Raw genomic sequence first — 19,942 nt, 5'->3', positions numbered from 1 at the left:
TCCCTTCTATGTAAAGGTTTAGTGTTATCTTATCTCTGCAAAATTTATTATAGCAGCTGCTCAACATTTTTCCCACCTCCATTTCATCTCAAAAAACCAATCAAATTTAACTGATTTGCTGTTGTTTGCAGAATAGAAACATTGATCGCGCTCGTTCTCTTCGGTCAGAATATTGGCCTCTTTGCTCTATCCAAGTTATAGTCGGAGACGAGTTGAGAATTTCGACTGCTCCAGTCTACCAACCGAACGTGCCTAAGTCAAAAAAATATTTATTTACTTGGGTCATTAATAAAAACGTGATCCATCTCATCTCAAAGGTCCCTACAATTTTCATTTGGATGGTAATGGAGAGCTCGCTTTTGGTGTATGTCTCAGCGGGGACTTCGGCCCCGGACTGTTTAATCTTTGGTTATCGACATGCTTAACCAGGGGGAGCTCTTCAAGAGAAGATAGAACTTCGGACATCTGTGGTCGTAATTTTGCCTCTCGAATGCATTGCAATGCAAGTACTGTAGTCATGTACGCAGCTTTTTGAGGGTATTGGCCCTCTAACTTCGTGTCCATTATCCGAAATAACTTGCGTTTATCAGCCAAGTACGGTTTCGCCCATTCCACAAGATTCTGTTCGATACCAACTTTAGTTTTATCAACAGCACGACGTCCCGAAAGAAGCTCCAGCAGTACAACCCCAAAGCTATACACATCACACTTAGCTGTTAGCCTACCTGCAATTGGAAGCATAGAGATTTATCCATCAGAAGTGTGTAGACAGATTTCATGCTCAGTAGTTGCTATTCTTATTCTAGTAGCTGCAAAACTTCTCAAGGATTTGCCAATCAATTCACTTCAAGAGAAAAGGCATCAAAGATTTCCCTTGAGAAGATTTATTATAATTAGATTTCATCTACCAGACAAACGAGCATATTCGAAATTTAACGATAGATCGAAACAGAAGATGGAGGAGAAAAAACGTTGAATTACCAAGCTGGTAGCTCAACGTATCTATCATGATCTAGAATGCACATATCCTACAGTAATTCCACATATCATGAGACTGAGATGAAGAACAAACCAGTGGCAATATATTCTGGAGCGGCATAGCCTTGAGTACCCATAACTTGAGTGGACACATGAGTCCGATCACCAGTTGGGCCTGCTTTTGCCAAACCAAAATCTGAAAGTTTTGCATTGAATTCCTGTGTACAGACAGATGAACTTAGAGGGAATGGCAACGAAATAAAGGTGTAACAGAACTCTTTGCCATGATGCACTTAAATGACATACTGAATCTAAAAGGATGTTCGATGCTTTGAAATCGCGATAGATAACTGGTTCTTCCGAGTCATGCAGAAAGGAAAGCCCTCGAGCAGCACCGATAGCAACTTTGATCCTTATTGCCCATGAAAGTGGTCGCGCACCCCCTGCCAATGCCATTGCACATTCAAGAACAGAGGTTTAGAACCTACTTAATGAGTAAAAACATTGCCACAAAAAGGTTAATGATTGCAGCAGGGTTACAGTTAGAGTTGGCCAAAACATTACTTACTTCTAAATAGATGATTTTCGAGGCTGCCTTTGGACATATACTCGTAGACTAAAAGTCGGCTGTCCCCATCAAGGCAGAACCCGATTAGTTTAACCAGATTCGGATGATGAAGCTGACCGAGGTAGTTAACTTCGGACTGCAATCAATAGCAACCTGATTTATAAAGCAAATCGAGCCAGAAAGATTACGAGGACGTGTAAAAATAAAGAGCAAAGTACCAGCCATTCCTTGTGTCCTTGAAAGCCTTCAGGTTTAAGCTTCTTCACTGCAACAACCATTCCAGCTCCAGGTCTCACAGCTTCTAGTGTGTGTTCATCAATCCATCCTTTGTAAACATGACCAAACCCTCCTTCTCCAATTAGACTGTCAGGGCGGAAGTTTTTAGTAGCATTCCTAAGCTCACTGTATGTGAAGGCTTTCAGATTTGGAGACAGCAATATTTCACCTTCGGATCTATGAGCTTGAAGACCTCTAGATGGCGTACTCCCGCCAAGAGATGGAGCTCTCAAAGAAGCAGATGAATGACCTTTCCTATTATGTTTTTTTGGTTCTTCTGCACGGGATAAGAGCGACAACGATTACAATGACTGAATAGTGAAGTATGTGCAGTATGCGCACGGGAAACTAAACTAATCCTATTTAGCTGACAGGCAGCAATTGATATAGAAGTTCAAAGAACAATATTTCAGCTGGTTCATTAACGAGCACATAGATCCCTTGAGCAAATCCTGTCTTTTACACTTGGCCACAAGCCAAAACTTCTATAAGATTTCTCCAAAATTCCACAGCTTACTATAACTTAAAGATGGAACCTCATGTTTATCGAATAAGGTATTAGAGCACATAAAGCCTAAGCGGGTATTCGGTCCAAAAAATTGGGATCCGACGTAAGAATGGTGAACCCGAAAAGGCACCATCTTATGGGGACATCTTGAAGATTTCATATCACAAAAATGAAGAGACCTCACTATCGATATAAGATATACGTGGGTTACTCTTCTCGTTGTCAGTCGGTTTTGGAATGGAACTCTGTATATCGAACCCGACCCTATGTCTATCTAATACAGATAAACAAGGGAGATAGTAGCAGACTCTTCCAGAACACCATCGCCATCGTCCGACAGCCAACATCTATCAGCCTCCCGGGCAACACCCTTACCACTCATTGTGATCTTCAAACCAACTCCAGTTTGTTCCACCCAATTTTTATCATCATACCATAATCTCTAGTGCATTTCACATCAGGCTCATGATCAATAAGAACTCTCATAGTGACTAAAAAAGTAATTGTTCCATGTCCCCTTAGACTACATTCATAAAATAACCAATTTACTCGAAAAGTAATTTTCAAAATGGAAACATGAAATCTTCACCCGCCAGTTCATACATCTATCACTTTACAGGACACGATAGATTGTGTTCAATTTACACAAACAATTTAAACTTGAACAGAAATCCACTTGACCCTAAATACAGAACAATTCTTCATGGGCTTCATACGTAGAGCACTGAGATCTCAGTGCCATGGATAGTGTACTCACTCAACTTGCAAAGCTAAGAAACACATGGATTTGGGAGTATCGAAAGCGCAGTACAATACCCAATAATGTAAAGTTCAAAGGAGGTAGCAAGAGGAAGCTAAAGCTTAAGACGGATTTGAACAAGCTACAAAATGTCGAAAAAGGAGAAGAAAATCCCTATAACCCTTTCATTCAACCAAACCCATTTCGCAACACACCCAGACAAAAATTCCCAGAAAGTTTATCCAAAATAACCCCAAAAGAAACGAACCCACCACGAGAAAGAAGGAGAAAAGGAGAAAAAAGCAAGGAGTTCATGGAATCGACAATGAAAATGAAACAGGGGAAAGGAATTACCAGAATTAGGGAAAGAGTTGAGGGAGTTATCCACCTTAGAGCAAGCTTTTTCGAGGCAATTACCCATTGAAAAAGAGAGGGAAAGTAAGAAGAAAGCAACAAAAGAACTACAAAAAGCTCTGAAACTTTGCAGAGAAGCTCGAATCGTTGTATTGGCGCTCCTCTTCGAGCATCTGGTTCTGCTCTTCTCTCAGTAATCGAGATTAGCATCAAATATCAATCAAAATACAAGAAAATACCATACCCTTTTTTAATTAAAATAAAATACATTTTGTTAAAAGAAACAGAGACAGACAGCGACGCTGGGAGAAAATTCGATTGTTAAAACAGAAAAGGTGAGGGGTGAGAATGTTGATGTCAAAAATGACCAATTGCTAACGTGTAAGTACGATAATACACCGAACCGGACCGAACCGGACCGGACCGGAGAAAATAAACTCCGTTAAATCCTGAATTTACCAAACTACCCCTGGATTTTTAATTATATTTTTAGAAAGTTAATTAAGTTTCCTTAAATGAAACTCAAAGTTTACTACAAAAGGTGTGAAATTATTTACTTTCATTTATTGGTATCTTAACCATTTTATTAATGTATTTATTGATTGTAATTAAATCCAATAATTATTGTATTAATGTAATTTCTAAAAATATAAATTTTAATATGGATACAAAAAAAGATATAGATGATTTAAATTTTGTGTGGTGAAGTTTGGTAGACATCACGATGGTTGAATTAATTTGAAATTAATAATGATAATGTAATGTACCATAAAAATGAGGATATTTAATGAAGTGTGTACCTAAAACATTGCTTTATTTAAATCCATAAAGTATCAAACAAGATAAGAACACATAGAAATTAAAGCCCATTTTATATAATTCCCCTAAAGCACTAACTCATAGCCTCAATTATTTCATTCAATTCAAATATCTACAATCTACCCATAATTATTTGGTCGATTTTATTCGAAAAAGGAGAGTACTGGATTAGAGAATTAAATTTATGTGAGATCCCATAATAATTGGGGAGTTTAACGACCCAATAGGTCAAAGCGAACATTATCTGCTAGTGATGAATTTGGACTGTTACAAATAGTATAAGAGCTAGACATTGAGCGATGTACCAACGTTTCGTGTGAAAATCTCTCCTTAAAAGACGTGTTTTAAAATCGTGAAGTTGATAGCAATGATCCCACTTGATCACATAAAACGTGGTCTATTTGGAAGATTCACACACCCAATTGAGCTACACAAATTCCCACAAAAGAAAAAAAGAACTCATGAGGGAGATCCACACCAACCATCAAGAGCATTATAACCTATGTTGCTTCATTCAATGATATTAGCTGATTTGTTGTCACAATCCCCAACCAATATCTCAACTATTTCCCTCCTCTCTTCCACTCTAAGCTATGCAAAAAGATTGAAATTTGTGATTGAATCACCAACCCCTTTAATACCCATTTTCCAAATCCCAAACCCACTTCACTTCAACAAAAAATGAGGCATAAAACACACCCTATTCATCAATTTCTCAACCTCAAAACCCTTCTTTTACCTCTATTTCTTTCATTTTTCCTCATCTTCCTTATCAAAGCTAACATCTTTGACTCACCCACACAAAACCCATCTTCAAAGTTGCAATCTTTTTCACCAAAAACCACAAAAAATTGCTCCCCCATCTTCTTTCAACAACATCCCTCGCTCATTTTCCCATGCCCTTATCCACGGTGTGTCAGTTGGCGCTTAAGGGACTGCCAGAGGAAGTGTATGAGGTAGATGCACCGACAGGGTACTACGACGAGGCACCGGGGAGGATAACGGTGATTTATACGGCAGGGATGATGGCGGGGAATAGGGAGGAAGGGGGAATTACGGACGTGTTTGTGCATGATGTGAATAGGGAAGTGGAAGATAAGTTTTCGATGGAGTTTTTGTGTGAAGATTATATGAAGTCCTCAAACGAAGTACACTGTAGAGCCTCTCCTGAGACCTATGGAGCCCTCGAACAATCTTCCGTTAATCGAGGCTCAACTCCTTCTCTGGAGCCCTTGAACAACGTACCCCTTTGTTTGACACTTGAGTCACTTTTAACTACACTTTCGAGGCTCACAACTTCTTTGTTGGACACTTGAGATAGCGTTCGTTCCTTATAAACTCATGACATAAAATTCATATCTTTGAGCTCGTGATCAATAATATATATGTTAAAGACTCATACATCAATTTTAGTCTCTACACAAGTTAATTGGTTAAGATATTGTGCTAGCTCACTCATTCATCTTCCCATTAATCCTCTTGTTACACACAAAGTCAAGATTATAAAGCACAAACAGCATAACCCCAAAGCACAAGAAAACCAGCAACGGCCCACAAATCCAAAGCACCAATGGGAGAGCTGAATAGAAGAGTCTATTTCCAATGGTGTTCAAAACACAGCCTTTCTCCAAAATGTCGACCAAATGCTGCTCTGTCAGCACGGACAAGGGCTGCAATGGGGCGCTGATCAGAACCCCACCAAGGTTCATGAACCTGATCGACAAACTGTGGAAGAAGAACGAGAAGATGAATATGGTTAGGATTGTTATAAACTTCAGAGCCGCTGTGAACTCCCCGTGGGCACCGTAGACGGCGTTGGTCAGCGGCTTTTTGATGCTGTAGGTGCTGCTGAGGACGGCGGCGAGGCCGGCGCAGAGGAGAATCGAGGTGGTGGCCATCAAGATTGAACCCATTATCATGTTCCTCAGGGTTTGAACGACAAGGATGTTCTTCTTGTCTATGTCCTGTTCACCAAACTAAATATTTTGGCAAAACTTCTAAATTTGAATTCAAAATTCTTATTCTAAACTACCTTAACCTAACTTCTTACCATATACCATATACTTTTATAATATATTCCCTTTTAAACTTATGGGTGACGTATTATCCTTGCAAGGGTATAAATCGAAAAATCGTCCAAAATTTTATTGTGAGATCTCATATTGGTTGAAGAGGAGAACTATATTGGATGATGAAAGTCCCACATCGGCTAATTTAGGGAACGATCATGAGTTTATAATCAATGAATACTCTCCATTAGTCTGAGGCTTTTTGGAGAAGCCCGAAGCAAAGTTAGAAGAACTTATGCTCAAAGTGGACAATATCATACCATTGTGGAGAGTTAGAAACCTATTCGTAAAAGACGTGTTTTAAAATTGAGGCGGATGGAGATATGTAATGGGCCAAAGCAAACAATATCTATTAGCGTGGACGGTGTTCCAGTAAAGACGTTGGACCTCCCAAAACCATGAGATAAGGGCGATGCATAACGGGTCAAAATGGGTGTGGGACCCATATTCACATTCCCAACCTACTAGACGAATGATGCAAAGTTGGATGAAATACCTGGAGCATGGCGGAGATCCAGTGGCGGCGGACGGTGGCAGTGACTCCGATGAAGGTGGCGAGTGGCTGAGTTTTAACCTTGTACCATAACCAAGCATGATAGGTGAAGGTGAGGAGAAGACCAAGAGGAACAAATATGGCGTCCAAATAATAGTTCTTCCATTCCATTGAATTAGCTTTCTTCTTCTTCTTCTTCTGTAATTCTGTACGAGGCTGTGGTTGATTCTTCTGATCTTTGATTCAAATAAATATTGTGGAGTGATCACTTTGTCTCATTTACCAAATTTTTTATTCTTCCCTTTTGCATTTTAGTCCACCCTTTAGTTAATCATGGATTTGTATACTTTCCCAACTGCGCCCATCTAGATCTACCTTCACTTTTCAAATCTCTTCATGCTCGTAAACCAAATGTGTAAAAGGGTGAACGGGAAGAGAGTCACTGGATCGATTGAGTTGAATGATTTCTCCGATGAGGGGTAGGCCAAAGTTGGGCATCATCATGGAGATGTATTCTTTACTTATAAGCTCATGATCAACTACTTAATTCGTGGAAATGAGACCCTTTTCCAACAATTCTCAACGATCCTTCCCTCGAACAAAATACATCATAGAGCTTCTCTCGAGACCTGTAGAGCCCTTGAACAACCTTATCTTAATCAAGACTCGATTCCTTCTCTAGAGCCTTCGAACAAAGTACACCCTTTGTTCAACACTTGCGTCATTTTTTAACTACACCTTTGAGGCTCACAACTTCTTTGTTCGAAATTTAAGGATCCTATTGATATGACTAAGTAAGCTTATGATCAACCCGTTAATTAGTTGACGTGTGTCTCCTTTCCCAACCATCCTGAAACATTTTAAACATATTTTTAATGTAGCAACCAGAGTTGGGTCCATAGAAATTCGTCATGAATCACGTTGTTGAGCTAAGTACAATAACAATTCTTAACTATTATCGTCGACAGTGCACGTTGACAAAAAAACAAAGCTTTCCCCTTTAATAATCACTCTCTTTAACCCAAAAAAAGATGTGTTTGTTATATATTCGCAAGGATTTGGACACTTGATGAATTACAAATGCAAATCAATCTGACGTTGGCAGTGACGATTGCCGAATAATGTGCATACAACACATCAGTCTTGTTTAAAAGCTTGATTCTTGTCTCTGTACATAGAAAGTTATATCAGGCCTCTGTTTCGGCGGAGATGGAGGCGGCGCCACTTCTGAGCGACAGCAGCAGCGGAGGAGACTATGCTCCGGCGAGAACCTTTAAGCAGTTCAAGCGTATCGTGTGGAGTGAGACAGTGAAGACTTGGACCATCTCCGGTGCGGTCATTTTTCAGATCGTTTGTCAATATGGAACCAACTCTGTTACCAATATCTTTGTGGGTCAACTCGGGGAGCTTGAGCTCTCTGGAGTTTCCATTGCCATCTCTGTTATTGCCACTTTCGCTTTCGGTTTCATGGTCTGTATTTTCTCTCTCAATCCCCATTGATTGAAAAGCTAGATTCTGATGCGTGTGTTTAAAAATTGTTCACAGTTTGGAATGGGAAGTGCAACAGAAACACTGTGCGGCCAAGCATTTGGGGCTGGACAAATCCACATGCTGGGTGTGTATATGCAGAGATCATGGGTCATAATGTTCGTATGTGCCTTAATAATCACACCAGTCTATGTCTTTGCCACTCCCATTTTGAAGCTTTTGGGGCAACAAGATGATGTCGCAGAACTGGCTGGGAATTTCTCTCTGCTCATACTCCCACAGCTGTTCTCCTTTGTGTTGGCTTTTCCAACCCAAAAGTTTCTGCAGGCACAGAGCAAAGTGTGGGCGTTGGCCTGGATTGGCTTTGGGGCTCTTCTGGCTCATGTTTTCATGTTGTGGCTGTTCATTTTTGAGTTCGGTTGGAGCACCACTGGGGCTGGTCTGGCTTTGAACATCTCTGGGTGGGGGCTTTCCATTGCTCAAGTAATTTATGTGATGGGTTGGTGTAGAGATGCTTGGCAGGGATTCTCTTGGTTGGCTTTTAAGGACTTGTGGGGATTTGTTAAGCTCTCGTTTTCCTCTGCTATTATGTTCTGCTTGGAGATTTGGTACATGAGTAGTATCATTGTTCTTGCTGGCCACCTTCCAAATGCTGTCATTTCCGTTGATTCACTTTCCATTTGGTAAGTAGATAGTTCTTTGGATGTTTGCGTGGTTATGTTCTTTGTTTTTCATGGATCTTAAGTTTTGGGTTGTTTCAGCATGAACTTGAACGGATGGGAAAATATCATTTTCATTGGAATCAATGTCGCCATGAGGTAATGAATGATCTTGAACTATTTTAAATCTTTTAGATCTTCTTCTGTTCATCTCAAGTTCATGAAACTGTTCTTTAGATCTGTTCTTTAGATCTCTTAAATGGCATCATACCAATAGAGATCTGTAATAGTCTAAACCCATCGTTACAGATATTGTCATCTTTAGGCATTCCCTTCAGTTTCTCCTCAAGGTTTTAAAACATGTCTTTCATAGTTAAACAACGGACCAGTACTCATCTAAATACTGTCCTCCTTGGACTTTCCCTCTCGGGCTTCCCTTATGGGCTTCCCATTATGCGTATGCTAGGAAGAGGTTTTCACATCCTTATAAAGAATGCTTCGTTTCCTCCCAACCGATATGGGATCTCACAATCCACCCCCTTTGGGTCTCAGCCTTCTCGTTGGCACATCGCCCGGTGTTTGGCTCTGATTCAGGTGTGGTATTCAAATGGTATCAAATGGCTCTGATCCAGATGTGGAATCCTCATTGACATTCAAATGGTATCAAAGTCAGACACCGAGCGGTGTGCCAGCGAGGACGTTGGGTCTCTAAAGGGGGTGGATTGAGAGATCCCACATCGGTTGGAGAGGGAAACGAAGCATTCTTTATAAGGGCATTCTTTATAAGGGTGTCGAAATCTCTCCCTAATAGACACGTTTTAAAAACTTTGAAGGAAAGCCTGAAAGAAAAAACCCAAAGCGGTGTGCCAGCGAGGACGTTGGGCCTCTAAAGGGGGTGGATTGAGAGATCCCACATCGGTTGGAGAGGGAAACGAAGCATTCTTTATAAGGGTGTCGAAATCTCTCTCTAATAGACACGTTTTAAAAACTTTGAAGGAAAGCCTGAAAGAAAAAACCCAAAGAGGACAATATCTACAAGTGGTGGGTTTGGGATGTTACAATAGATCTGTCCTACAATTGTTTGAAAAGCTTTAATCTTTCATAATATTCATCTATCAGAATCTGAGAGAGGATCCATTTTAGGCCCATTTCTTATACTCCATGTATGTTCTTCTGTTGTTTGTTTCCAGTGTTAGGGTCTCTAATGAACTTGGAAAAGCACGGCCTCGAGCTGCGAAGTACTCGGTCTATGTGACAATCGCAGAATCTCTTATTCTGGGGCTCCTTTTTATGGTGCTGATATTCTTTGTAAAGGATCATTTTGCTGTCATCTTTACAAGCAGTGTAGCTGTGCGGAAATATGTTGCCAAATTAGCCTATCTTCTTGGCATAACCATGGTTCTCAACAGTGTCCAACCAGTCATATCAGGTGAACTAATAATCTCTCTCTATATATAAATATGTTAGTGAAGAAGTGGTTTTGAATGAGCCTTTACAATCCTCTGGGCCTTCCTTGTTCAGGTGTGGCCATTGGAGCTGGATGGCAGGCATTGGTGGCTTACATAAACTTAGGCTGCTACTACATTTTTGGTCTCCCTCTCGGGATTGTCTTAGGTTACGTAGCAAAGTTTGGAGTGAAGGTATGTCAAAGAAAAGTAGCCAATCAAGATTGAGTGTAAGAGTGGCTTCTTAATCTAACACTTTTGGTTGGATGCAGGGGCTTTGGAGCGGAATGATAGCCGGGATAGCGATGCAGACGATTCTGCTGCTGCTTGTTCTGTACAAAACCAACTGGAATAAAGAAGTAGGAGAAACCAAATGTTTTTCTTTTTCTTTTTTGTTTTTGGGTGTTGTAGGGAAGGAAAGAAGGTCGGAGCAGTTTTAATGGCAAATTGTTGAATGATTATTGCAGGTGGAGGAAACTTCAGGAAGGATGCAGAAATGGACTGGACAGGACATTGGAACAGAGAGGAGAGCTGAAAGCTAAAAGAAGTGCCATTGGGATGTCTCCATCCACAACTGCTGCAACCTTTGTTTTTCTTTCTTTTTTCTGTGTTTTTGGCTGAGGACTTTTCATTTCGTTTTTAAGTTGTAGGGGTTGTAATAAACTCGGCAATGTCTGATCTTGACACAAATAATATGGGTTAGGTTGGAATGCTTAGATTGACTTTTAAGTGTTTAATTTTTCAGATACAACCCACAAAGACCCTAAATGAGATTTAATTGCATATAAATTGAACAAGCCAATTTGGATAGATTTAATTGCATAATCTTAATTACTTTTCTAAAGATAAAAAAAAATCAAAAAATTATTTAATAGAGTTTTTCTTTCCATAAAGTATTGATGCATTCTCAAGTCAATATATGAAACTAGAATATATGTTTTACGTGCTATTGTCTTAATATATCATCCACTAATTTTCCACATTTGCCAATTTCAATTCTTAATTTTGAAATGGCACGTGAGGGATTGACTGGGGACATATACCTTCTTGACAAACTTCCAATCTATCATATCCTAGCGAATGTCACTTAACTACAAGAAAAGGGTTGCCTAGTCTAGATGGAGTTTTCTTTTCCATTATTTCGTTCGGTTCATGAAATCTAATGCCCAGGAAGCTTCAAAATATCTCTGCTCCTCGAGGAATTTTAAAATAAAAGGCCCTAAGTTTTGATTCTAAGTAACAATGTTATTCTTTAGCCCCCAAAAAAAGCACCTCAAAATATTTCAATCCAACGAAGCGTACAAATATCAGAACTCCCAGCAAATAGAATACGAAATAGAAAACCAGGAATTAGAACAACTCGCAAAAAGCACCGAAGATGGATTTAATTAATTTAAAATCATGCTGATAAGTGAATAACACAACGTAAACACTTCCCTTCCTTCATGAGACTGAAAGCTTGGTTGATATCTTCAAAGGATATGTTGTGTGTGATGTACTCGTCAATTTGAATTTCCTGCATATGAGATTTTGTCAAGCGTCACATCTATAAGCTCTGTATCCAAGAATGATCCGAATATCCATACCATGCTTGTGATTTAAGAGGGAAATGCTAAAGCGCATTGAAGCAGGAAGTATCAGATTCAATCGTTAAACATAAAGCTTTTATTACCTTCTTGGTATACATGTCTACCAATGAGGGGAGATCAGATTTTGGTCTCCATCCGCCAAAAAGGGATCCTTTTAATGTTCTTCCACTAAGAAATACTCCATAGTGGGCTGTTAGTTCTGGATTCACTTTTGGGACACCTAATGTAACAGTCAAACCCCAACCCTAAGCCAAGATGTTGAAAGAAATTAATCAGTTTTATGGAAGAAACTTCATCCAATAAATGCAGAGCAAAACAACACTAACTTGACAACAGGACTGCAATGCAGTAGTTATCATCCCTGTGTCACCTATACATTCAAATGCATAATCAGCCCCGCCATCAGTAATTCGATTCACGACCTACGAGAAATAAACGAAGATTAGATGAAAATTCACAAAGAAACCCATTTGAATTTTTATCATCGAGATTTTGGACAGTTGTTAGGTTGTAGAGAGTAATACCTGTTGAATGGATTCATTGCACTCCTTCGGGTTAACAAAATGAGTGATCCCAAAAGTTTTGGCTGCAAGAATGGAATTATTTCCTTTGTCAACACAGTTTCTAAAAAAAATTAAGAAAAAAAAAATCGTTCCGAAAGAAAAATGAAGTACCTATTTCACCCTTTTCAGGATTAATATCAACGCCAATTATTTGCGATGCACCCCTAACTTTGGCACCTTGTGCAACCTTTTGGTAAGCAGAAAAAAGATTAATCAATTCGTTTCCAAATTTGCCTAAGAGAAATGTTTGAGGTCACTACAGAGATATTCACAAAACATAATACTTACAGATAGACCTACAGTCCCAAGACCATATATCACCACAGTTGAACCTTCAGATATATCAGCGACATTCCAAGCAGCACCCAAACCTAAAGAAAGCACATTTTATAAGTAACATCCCCAAGACTGTTAAGCAGAACATTGCTTCAATTCAATAATTAAAAAGAAAAATAAATCTCTTCAATTCAAGCCTAAATTAGTTGAAATCTACAGGATAGTTTAGTAACATGATAGGTGGGTTGAGACAAAGGGGAGAATGAAAAGGTAAGACAAAAAATAGTCTGATTTACAGGCCATGTTTCAACTTAAAATTCAAAGAAGACCATATAAGTATGCTAATAAAGTAGCTAAGGATGAATCTTACTCCTTTTTAACTGATCACATAAAAGAATCAATAAGCCATTGTAGACATGCAAGTTTCAGCACTTCCATTTTCACTACCTTCCACATGTGTTGCATTACTTTCTTATATATACATACTTTTTTTTACTTCTTGTATTCTATTCTGAATATATACATAGTTATGAACGACAAGATGTGATATGATTTATCCAAAACCCTTCGACCGCATTAAAGAATTCAACTAAGCACGCAAGTATACCTGCAGCCACTCCACAACTTAAAAGACATATTTTCTCAAGAGGTACAGCCAAGCTGACTTTGACAGCACACCCTGAGTGCACCACGGTGTATTCACTGAAACTTGAAACCGCACAATAATGATAAACTGGTTTGTCTTTGATAGAGAATCGGGTCTTCTGATCACTATGCATTACACCTCTCCTCTCTAGTCCCAAAACTTGGCACATGTTGCTTTTACCTGATGTGCACTGCCTACATGACTTACATTCTCCAGTGAATAGTGTAAGCACGTGATCACCTTCACTGAATTCAGTCACTCCAGGACCAACACTCTCAACAATACTGAAAAATAAAATGGAAGATCATTGTTTTCCCATGAGATGAAAAACTGAATCGCTGCTTTACATTTCAACACTGAAAAATAAAGTTACCCTGATGCTTCATGGCCAAAAATGCGAGGAAAAATAGCCTACAAAAGCAACAAGTAATCATTTCAGAAGGTTCAAATCTTCGTCTTCATCATGAAACATGATGCAAAGACTCCATAATTTCCTTTCGCTAGCCTTTACAAGCTTATACCAACGAAAGGTAAACAACGTGTTACAAGATTACAAGCCGGTAGAACAAAATCCAATAGAAGCTAAAGTTCAAGTTCATTATAATGCGATTTTGCAGGAAAAAAAAAAAAAAAAAAGAAACGGTTTGATTAGAAAAATAAAAATGTATTTCAATTCACGTTTTGTATAGATTTCTTCGTTCGCTATAAAAGGTTGACCTCCATCGCTATTATCAAACGAGATTACTGCAAGTTTTGTATGTACGTCCTGGGCTCAAACAAAACTTTGAACAATAATGGATCTGGCTATCCAGTATGTTTTACAGGACATAAAATCAATCGCAAGACTCAAATGATGTATAATTAGCATTTACATAATCAATCACATTGTTCTACTTATCAACGAAATATTAATTGACACCGGTCAACGACGATCCATCCGCATAAATTGCAAAAATAAAAATTCATTTCAGCTAGAACGGAAGTAAGAACCTGAGTTTCCCAAGCAGAGACATCACTGCGACACAAAGAAGTGCAGACAACTTTAATTCTGATCTCCATATGTTGAGGAGGACTCACTTGCACCTCCTCAATCACCAATGGCTCTCCAGGTCCCCAAGCGACCGCGGCTTCAATCGAATTACAAAAAATGAGATACAAGTAATTTAAGAAGCGGAGGATGGGAGAATACAAGAAAGAAATCCAGAAATATTACCTTTGCAAGTAAGAACCGCAGGGGAAGAAGACGACATCTCGGTGAGATTGAAGCGCAAGAAAAATACTGATTCGGAGGGAATTCTTCCAGCGGAGTATGGGAAGAATTGTATTGAGTCGCCTTGAACAGTCGAAGAAGCTGCGAGTTTCTATCATTGGAATTGGCGCCTTTGGTGGTAGGTGCGGTTGGTGGAGATGGAGGGCGGCGTCGGGCTCACAAGCAAGCACCACCAAACCTCTTTCCTTTTTTATTTTTATATATTATTATTCTCTCAACTTTAGTTTAATCTATTTTATTTTGTTTAATGATTTAAAGAATAATAATATTTTTCTCAAAATTGACGGTATAATAAAAAAAAATGGCTAAATTAATAATAAATATTTTATTTCAAAAATATCCTTAAACTTTTTTTTGTGGTTTTATTAATATCATTGATTTTTTTTAAAAAAAAAAAACATTAACTTTTTCTTAAAGTTTATAAATATTTTTATAAATTTAGCTTTAAAAAAATTAAATTTATTTTCAAAAATTATAACAAATATATTTTTTTAAAAAAATAAAAAATAAACCACGGGAGAAATAAATTTAAAATTGATTAAAAGTAGAATCGCAAAATTTGACTAAAATGATATTTTAATTAAAAAAACTAATTTTTACCTTAAAAAAGTTTTTTTTTTTTTTCTGATTTGATTTGGAAAAAAAAAATACAAAAGAAAATGCAATTTGTGTAGTTGCGGCTGGATCTTGTCGGCTGTGTGTCATTGGTACTTGCTACTCAAAAATATTTTTCAAATCATAATATCTACATCCAAATTAAATTTTAAATTACAAATTATTAAACTTTAAAATAATTACAAATTGTCGTGTTATAAACTAAAATTGAAAAAATAACGTAGGATGATCATAATTGTTTGATCGAATATGTTAATTTGATCTAATTTGACGATGATATTTTGACTTAGGTTCATTGAATTTTGGCCCAAATGCCTAAGCAAGTCCAAAACCTAATTGATTGGGTTTGAAGACCATTGAAAACCGACCTTTTGATTGGGTTCAAAACACTCACAAGCTCCATCTCTCGAGTGAAGCGTGCTTCTAAAAGAGGTAATCAGATGATCAAGTGTCAGAGACTATATCAAACCCGTATAAATCGACATAAACTTAACAGTATAAAATTTGGACGTTTTATTTTTTTTCACCAATACCCATTTGTAAAACATAATGATTTCGAGAGTCAAAAGTTAACCTAAAATCACTACTCTCGAAACTTGTCATTTCATCAAATACACGATTGTATAGACCTCGGAATTCGTAAAGAAAAGGAAGGAAGAACATAATAATCACAAAAAATGAACAAAGAGACAACATAGCCACCATTTTCTTTTCTCCTTGTCACGCCATGCTCCCAATTCACGCTATCAAACCCAAATCTTTTTTTTTTTTTTTTTTCCTTTTCTTTTTCAAAATGACAACCAATCATAATATTTGAATTATTTTTGCATTAAAAAAATATGAATATATATTTACAAATCTAGTTGCATCTTCTTGTCGTATCTTGAATTACCACCAAACCCTTCCCCTTTGGGAACCTATAGGGTATTTATTTATTTATTTTTAATAATAAAATTTTTATAAAATTTAAAATTTAAAAGAAAAAGAAAAAACAAAAATACCCATAAGTGGACCTTACAAAAGGGACCACATTCAACCCATTAAAGGAAAAATTACTTATAATACTTTTATAGCATACAATGGACCTTCTTTTTCTATACTCATCCTATAACATTTACTATTAAAAAATAATATATCGAGTTTATCAAATTTAATTATAGTCGTCACTTCCATAACTTAAAACACAGTTGCATGCACAAGTCCCAAATAATGTATTATTCTTTAATAGCTAATCCACCACTAATTTTCGTTTATATAATACAAAATTTGTAACAATTTAATTCGAAAGAGTTATTTTTAGTTAATATATATATATATAGTAATCATGTCACATCAAATTGTATTTTTTATAGTAAAAAAAAAAATATATATATATATATATATTTTTTAATTTAATTTATAAACATAGGCATGAAATTCTCTTTTTGGGGGAAAGGATGGAAACAAGATAGGGATTTATTATTATGTGTGTTGGGCGGTGGCTTTTTCAGTCTGTCCATTGGCTGTCAAAAATTAAATAAATAAATATATGTATATATATATATATATAAAAACAAAACTTTAAGATTATATCAAATAAAAAATTTAATTTATCAAAATTCGATTAAATAATTAAAAAAAGGGTTTTGAAGTTTTCAGACGGGAAATAAATAAATAAATAATATTTTTAGGTGGAAGATTTAGATGGGTTTTGTTAGGTTAAAAAGAACCTAAAAAATTGCATACAATGAACTTTGATGAGCCATGAACTTGAGTCACCCGAATTCGCGTCTATATATATGTAACCCCACCCTCACCCTAAACCCACACCCCAACCCCAACCCCAACCCCAACCACTTATTTGTGGTGTTGTTTTGGGTTGCTTCCACTGCCTTCCAAAAGGAGTAGGGAGTTGAATGCAGCCAAGGATGACTTGCCGGCGGTTCAACTCGCCGCCGCTGTCAATGTGGGGCGCGGCGGCAAGTCGTCCTTGGCTACCTTGGGTTCTCTTCTTCTTCTGCAAGGCCCATGGAAGCTGCGAGTGGCCGCCAGCAGCAGCACGAAATCACTTCGGGTGAGGAGATATGAAGATTTATCTTTTATTATTTTATATCGGTACGTAATTATTGTGTTTTATTACGTCATATTGTTTTGTTTTTTTGTGTGTTTTGGTTGTGTCACATGCTTGTCATTTTCAATGGGTTTTGCATCCATATTTGATAAGGTCGACCACCTATGCACCACTCCACTCCTTTAGATTAGCTTCATTTAAAATATATATATATAATATACTGCCTAGTGTCTAGCTCTACAAAGTATCTAGTGGTAAGGTGTGGGCCCATAACTCATGATTCCAAGATCAAAAACTTGATTTTGATACCATTTGTAACAACTCAAGCCACTTGTTTTAAACACGTTTATAGGGAGAGGTTTTTCCCCTCCCTAATAAATGTGGGATCTCACAATCTACTACTTTTGAGACTAGCGTCCTCTGACACTCGTTTCTCTCTTCAATAGACGTAGTTATCTCAACATTTTGGCAATATTGTCCCTTTTTTACATAAAAAGAATCAAATTAATTTTTTATTTACATCCCAAAGGCATTCAAGAATTATCTCCCCCAATATCTAGAGTACCAAACAAACGAGGGCAATTATAAACAGAGCAAAAGGATTGCAGAACCAACAAGCCCAAAACCATGAGCGTAGCCATCAAGGCTAAAATCCTCCATGAACTGTAAACATACTTCTTAATCGCCCTACTCGCCTTCACTTTCGGCCTCCCTTTATAGTACTTGTTCACGCCATTGATGGCCTCGTCCAGCTCTTTTGCGGCGCTCAATCCCATAGAACTGCTCGTCATTATCCCATTGAAAAGGACTGCAACCTCCTCATCTTTCTTCATCCCATTCATCACCACGATCTCTGCGTCTTTGAGTATCTTGACATCCTCGGCGGTGTCGATCAAGCTGTTCATTAGATGTAAGTAGCGACTGAATGCCAAGATATCTGGCATCGCCATGGCTTCGTATGCAACCAAATTTCGTAGGATTACTTCTGAATTTGCTCCCAGTTTGATCACTGGGAGGAACAACGTCACGCTTTCTGCCTCGAATTTTATTGTTTTAATGCTTGCGCTTTGTTTGAAGCTGACCCCTGTAAAATTCATCAACACCCAACTTACAAAATTTTCGTACTAATATCAAATTATACACTCTGTTGAACAATTACCGGTGTCTAAAAGTTGGGAGGCTGTCGGAATCTTGATGCCGGCTTCCATTAATGGCGTCTTGTCTTCTATCAAGATTTCGACTCTGTTTCTGTCGGGATTTTCTTCCATGGATGAAACCAAGCCGCCGACAATCGGTAGCAGGTCCAACAAACGTCCAATAAATTCAAAAACTTTCTTAGAACCCCTCAATATTTTGAAGCAATCCAACATCCAATTCCAAGGATACGACCACAAATAATTACCCTTCAAAGATCTCGACTGTTGGATATTCCCAGGCTGCTCCTTTGGGCCGTCATCTTCGCCGGAGCATTCCAAATTCTCCGGCAAAATCAAGCGGTACAAAACATCCAAAACATGCGCACACTCGATAACACCACGACGACCCACCGTCAGATTCAAAGGGGAAATTTCAATGCAAAAACCCACCAAAACAGAGGCAAGCAAATCATCGGATTCAGTCGCCTCGCATTGAATCGCCGCCGCGAAAATCTCTCTCAAAACGAACAACGGAATCTGATTCTCGAGCTTCACAATGTCCCGCACAACAGCATCATTACTCAATCTCTTGCACCTCGAAACAGTAATGAATTTGTTAAGAGGACGGAGAAGATCATGGTTTTGAACTTGTGAATAAAGAAGCTCGAGCAAGAACAGAGCATCGATGGCCATAATGAGAGCCAGAGTATCAGCATCAAGATCCAAACGGCGGTGGTATGAGCCACGAATATGAAGGTCAAGCTGGGACAGCCGACACACAAAGGATTGAAATTCAATTTGGTGTCTGATTTGATTGGCAATCATAAGTTTATAACGCTCCATATTATCATAAAGTTCTTGAGAGAAATGGTGGTAAGGACCTAAAGCCAAGAATTGCGGGGTATAATGTTGTGGCTTTGCGGCGCTGAGGAATTTTGGGACGATGAAGATCGAGGAAGAGATGTCGGATTTGGGGTTTTTAAGGTGTTTATGGATGATGTCGTTGATGTAAACGACCCATCTTCTTTCGCCGGATTTTGATCGGAGAATTGAAGGTGAGGAAGAACAGGGGTTGCCTTCATCCAATGATTTCATTGCGTTGTTCATGTGTGGATAATGGAACATGAAAGACTGCGGATGAACCCCCACCGGTTTATATGCTTTTTGAAGATCTTACATCAATTGACATAATCATTGGAGTGATTATAAGGTTTTTGTTTGGATTAAGATTGGATGTTAACATTATTTTATTTCGTAGATATCCACGTTTTTCTTTTCTTTTCTTGAAGAACACCATGTTTATGTTCTTAGTTTAGAAAACACATTGAATGTACGATCAAACAACGACCACCAGCCCACTTGACTTTCTTTATTCTTCTTTGGACCAATCAAAATCTAAGG

General features: G+C 38.1%; 5 protein-coding genes across 9 annotated transcripts; 1 reads left to right on the top strand and 4 right to left on the bottom strand.

Moving 5' to 3' along the window:
• Positions 1-87: 87 nt before the first annotated feature.
• LOC111783134 (probable serine/threonine-protein kinase PBL3) lies at positions 88-3,843 on the bottom strand. Of its 4 annotated transcripts, none has more exons than XM_023664031.1 (7): positions 3,424-3,843; positions 1,765-2,099; positions 1,547-1,682; positions 1,285-1,421; positions 1,073-1,196; positions 326-725; positions 88-252 (listed from the first exon to the last, which is right to left on the bottom strand). In XM_023664031.1, the coding sequence occupies exons 1-6, from the start codon at positions 3,488-3,490 to the stop codon at positions 331-333; spliced, it is 1,194 nt and encodes a 397-aa protein (XP_023519799.1). In that variant the 5' UTR covers positions 3,491-3,843; the 3' UTR covers positions 88-252; positions 326-330. The 4 variants fall into 4 exon arrangements, with proteins under 4 accessions (XP_023519799.1, XP_023519800.1, XP_023519798.1 ...); XM_023664032.1 differs by lacking the exon at positions 3,424-3,843 and adding an exon at positions 3,088-3,105 and having other exon boundaries at positions 88-725; positions 1,765-1,909; positions 1,992-2,099; XM_023664030.1 differs by having other exon boundaries at positions 88-725; positions 3,424-3,841.
• A 1,783-nt stretch (positions 3,844-5,626) lies between these two features.
• On the bottom strand, positions 5,627-6,452 carry LOC111783138. The gene has a single exon (XM_023664036.1). The coding sequence runs from the start codon at positions 6,159-6,161 to the stop codon at positions 5,694-5,696; it is 468 nt and encodes a 155-aa protein (XP_023519804.1). The 5' UTR covers positions 6,162-6,452; the 3' UTR covers positions 5,627-5,693.
• Positions 6,453-6,611: 159 nt separating this feature from the next.
• On the top strand, positions 6,612-11,215 carry LOC111783133 (protein DETOXIFICATION 35-like). Of its 2 annotated transcripts, XM_023664029.1 has the most exons (7): positions 8,014-8,274; positions 8,350-8,975; positions 9,054-9,110; positions 10,142-10,380; positions 10,473-10,591; positions 10,669-10,755; positions 10,864-11,215. In XM_023664029.1, exons 1-7 carry the CDS (start codon positions 8,014-8,016, stop codon positions 10,936-10,938), a joined length of 1,464 nt encoding a protein of 487 aa, XP_023519797.1. In that variant the 3' UTR covers positions 10,939-11,215. The 2 variants fall into 2 exon arrangements, with proteins under 2 accessions (XP_023519796.1, XP_023519797.1); XM_023664028.1 differs by having other exon boundaries at positions 6,612-8,274; positions 10,669-11,215.
• Positions 11,216-11,620: 405 nt separating this feature from the next.
• On the bottom strand, positions 11,621-14,897 carry LOC111783136 (alcohol dehydrogenase-like 6). The gene is made up of 10 exons (XM_023664034.1): positions 14,684-14,897; positions 14,461-14,597; positions 13,844-13,881; positions 13,432-13,754; positions 12,837-12,919; positions 12,660-12,735; positions 12,510-12,571; positions 12,312-12,407; positions 12,069-12,230; positions 11,621-11,912 (listed from the first exon to the last, which is right to left on the bottom strand). The coding sequence occupies exons 1-10, from the start codon at positions 14,718-14,720 to the stop codon at positions 11,796-11,798; spliced, it is 1,131 nt and encodes a 376-aa protein (XP_023519802.1). The 5' UTR covers positions 14,721-14,897; the 3' UTR covers positions 11,621-11,795.
• Positions 14,898-17,901: 3,004 nt separating this feature from the next.
• Positions 17,902-19,797, bottom strand: LOC111783371 (putative UPF0481 protein At3g02645). The gene is made up of 2 exons (XM_023664297.1): positions 18,565-19,797; positions 17,902-18,489 (listed from the first exon to the last, which is right to left on the bottom strand). Exons 1-2 carry the CDS (start codon positions 19,664-19,666, stop codon positions 17,939-17,941), a joined length of 1,653 nt encoding a protein of 550 aa, XP_023520065.1. The 5' UTR covers positions 19,667-19,797; the 3' UTR covers positions 17,902-17,938.
• Positions 19,798-19,942: the final 145 nt, after the last annotated feature.

The sequence above is a fragment of the Cucurbita pepo genome, chromosome LG20 (genome assembly GCF_002806865.2).
Source record: "Cucurbita pepo subsp. pepo cultivar mu-cu-16 chromosome LG20, ASM280686v2, whole genome shotgun sequence".
Taxonomy (NCBI): Eukaryota; Viridiplantae; Streptophyta; class Magnoliopsida; order Cucurbitales; family Cucurbitaceae; genus Cucurbita; species Cucurbita pepo.
This window is presented reverse-complemented; position numbering and strand designations above follow the sequence as displayed.

Excerpts from the sequence above, each read along its gene's own strand:
- LOC111783138 (XM_023664036.1), bottom strand. The coding sequence starts at position 6,161 with ATGATAATGGGTTCAATCTTGATGGCCACCACCTCGATTCTCCTCTGC.
- LOC111783371 (XM_023664297.1), bottom strand. The coding sequence starts at position 19,666 with ATGTTCCATTATCCACACATGAACAACGCAATGAAATCATTGGATGAA. Across the intron at positions 18,490-18,564 it reads CTCCCAACTTTTAGACACCG|GGGTCAGCTTCAAACAAAGC; the intron begins GTAATTGTTCAA and ends TGAATTTTACAG.
- LOC111783136 (XM_023664034.1), bottom strand. The coding sequence starts at position 14,720 with ATGTCGTCTTCTTCCCCTGCGGTTCTTACTTGCAAAG. Across the intron at positions 14,598-14,683 it reads TGCGGTTCTTACTTGCAAAG|CCGCGGTCGCTTGGGGACCT; the intron begins GTAATATTTCTG and ends ATTCGATTGAAG. Across the intron at positions 12,572-12,659 it reads TCCTGAAAAGGGTGAAATAG|CCAAAACTTTTGGGATCACT; the intron begins GTACTTCATTTT and ends CCATTCTTGCAG.
- LOC111783134 (XM_023664031.1), bottom strand. The coding sequence starts at position 3,490 with ATGGGTAATTGCCTCGAAAAAGCTTGCTCTAAGGTGGATAACTCCCTC. Across the intron at positions 2,100-3,423 it reads CAACTCTTTCCCTAATTCTG|AAGAACCAAAAAAACATAAT; the intron begins GTAATTCCTTTC and ends TATCCCGTGCAG. Across the intron at positions 1,683-1,764 it reads AAGGACACAAGGAATGGCTG|TCCGAAGTTAACTACCTCGG; the intron begins GTACTTTGCTCT and ends TATTGATTGCAG.
- LOC111783133 (XM_023664028.1), top strand. The coding sequence starts at position 8,014 with ATGGAGGCGGCGCCACTTCTGAGCGACAGCAGCAGCGGAGGAGACTAT. Across the intron at positions 8,976-9,053 it reads GTTGATTCACTTTCCATTTG|CATGAACTTGAACGGATGGG; the intron begins GTAAGTAGATAG and ends GGGTTGTTTCAG. Across the intron at positions 10,381-10,472 it reads TGTCCAACCAGTCATATCAG|GTGTGGCCATTGGAGCTGGA; the intron begins GTGAACTAATAA and ends TTCCTTGTTCAG.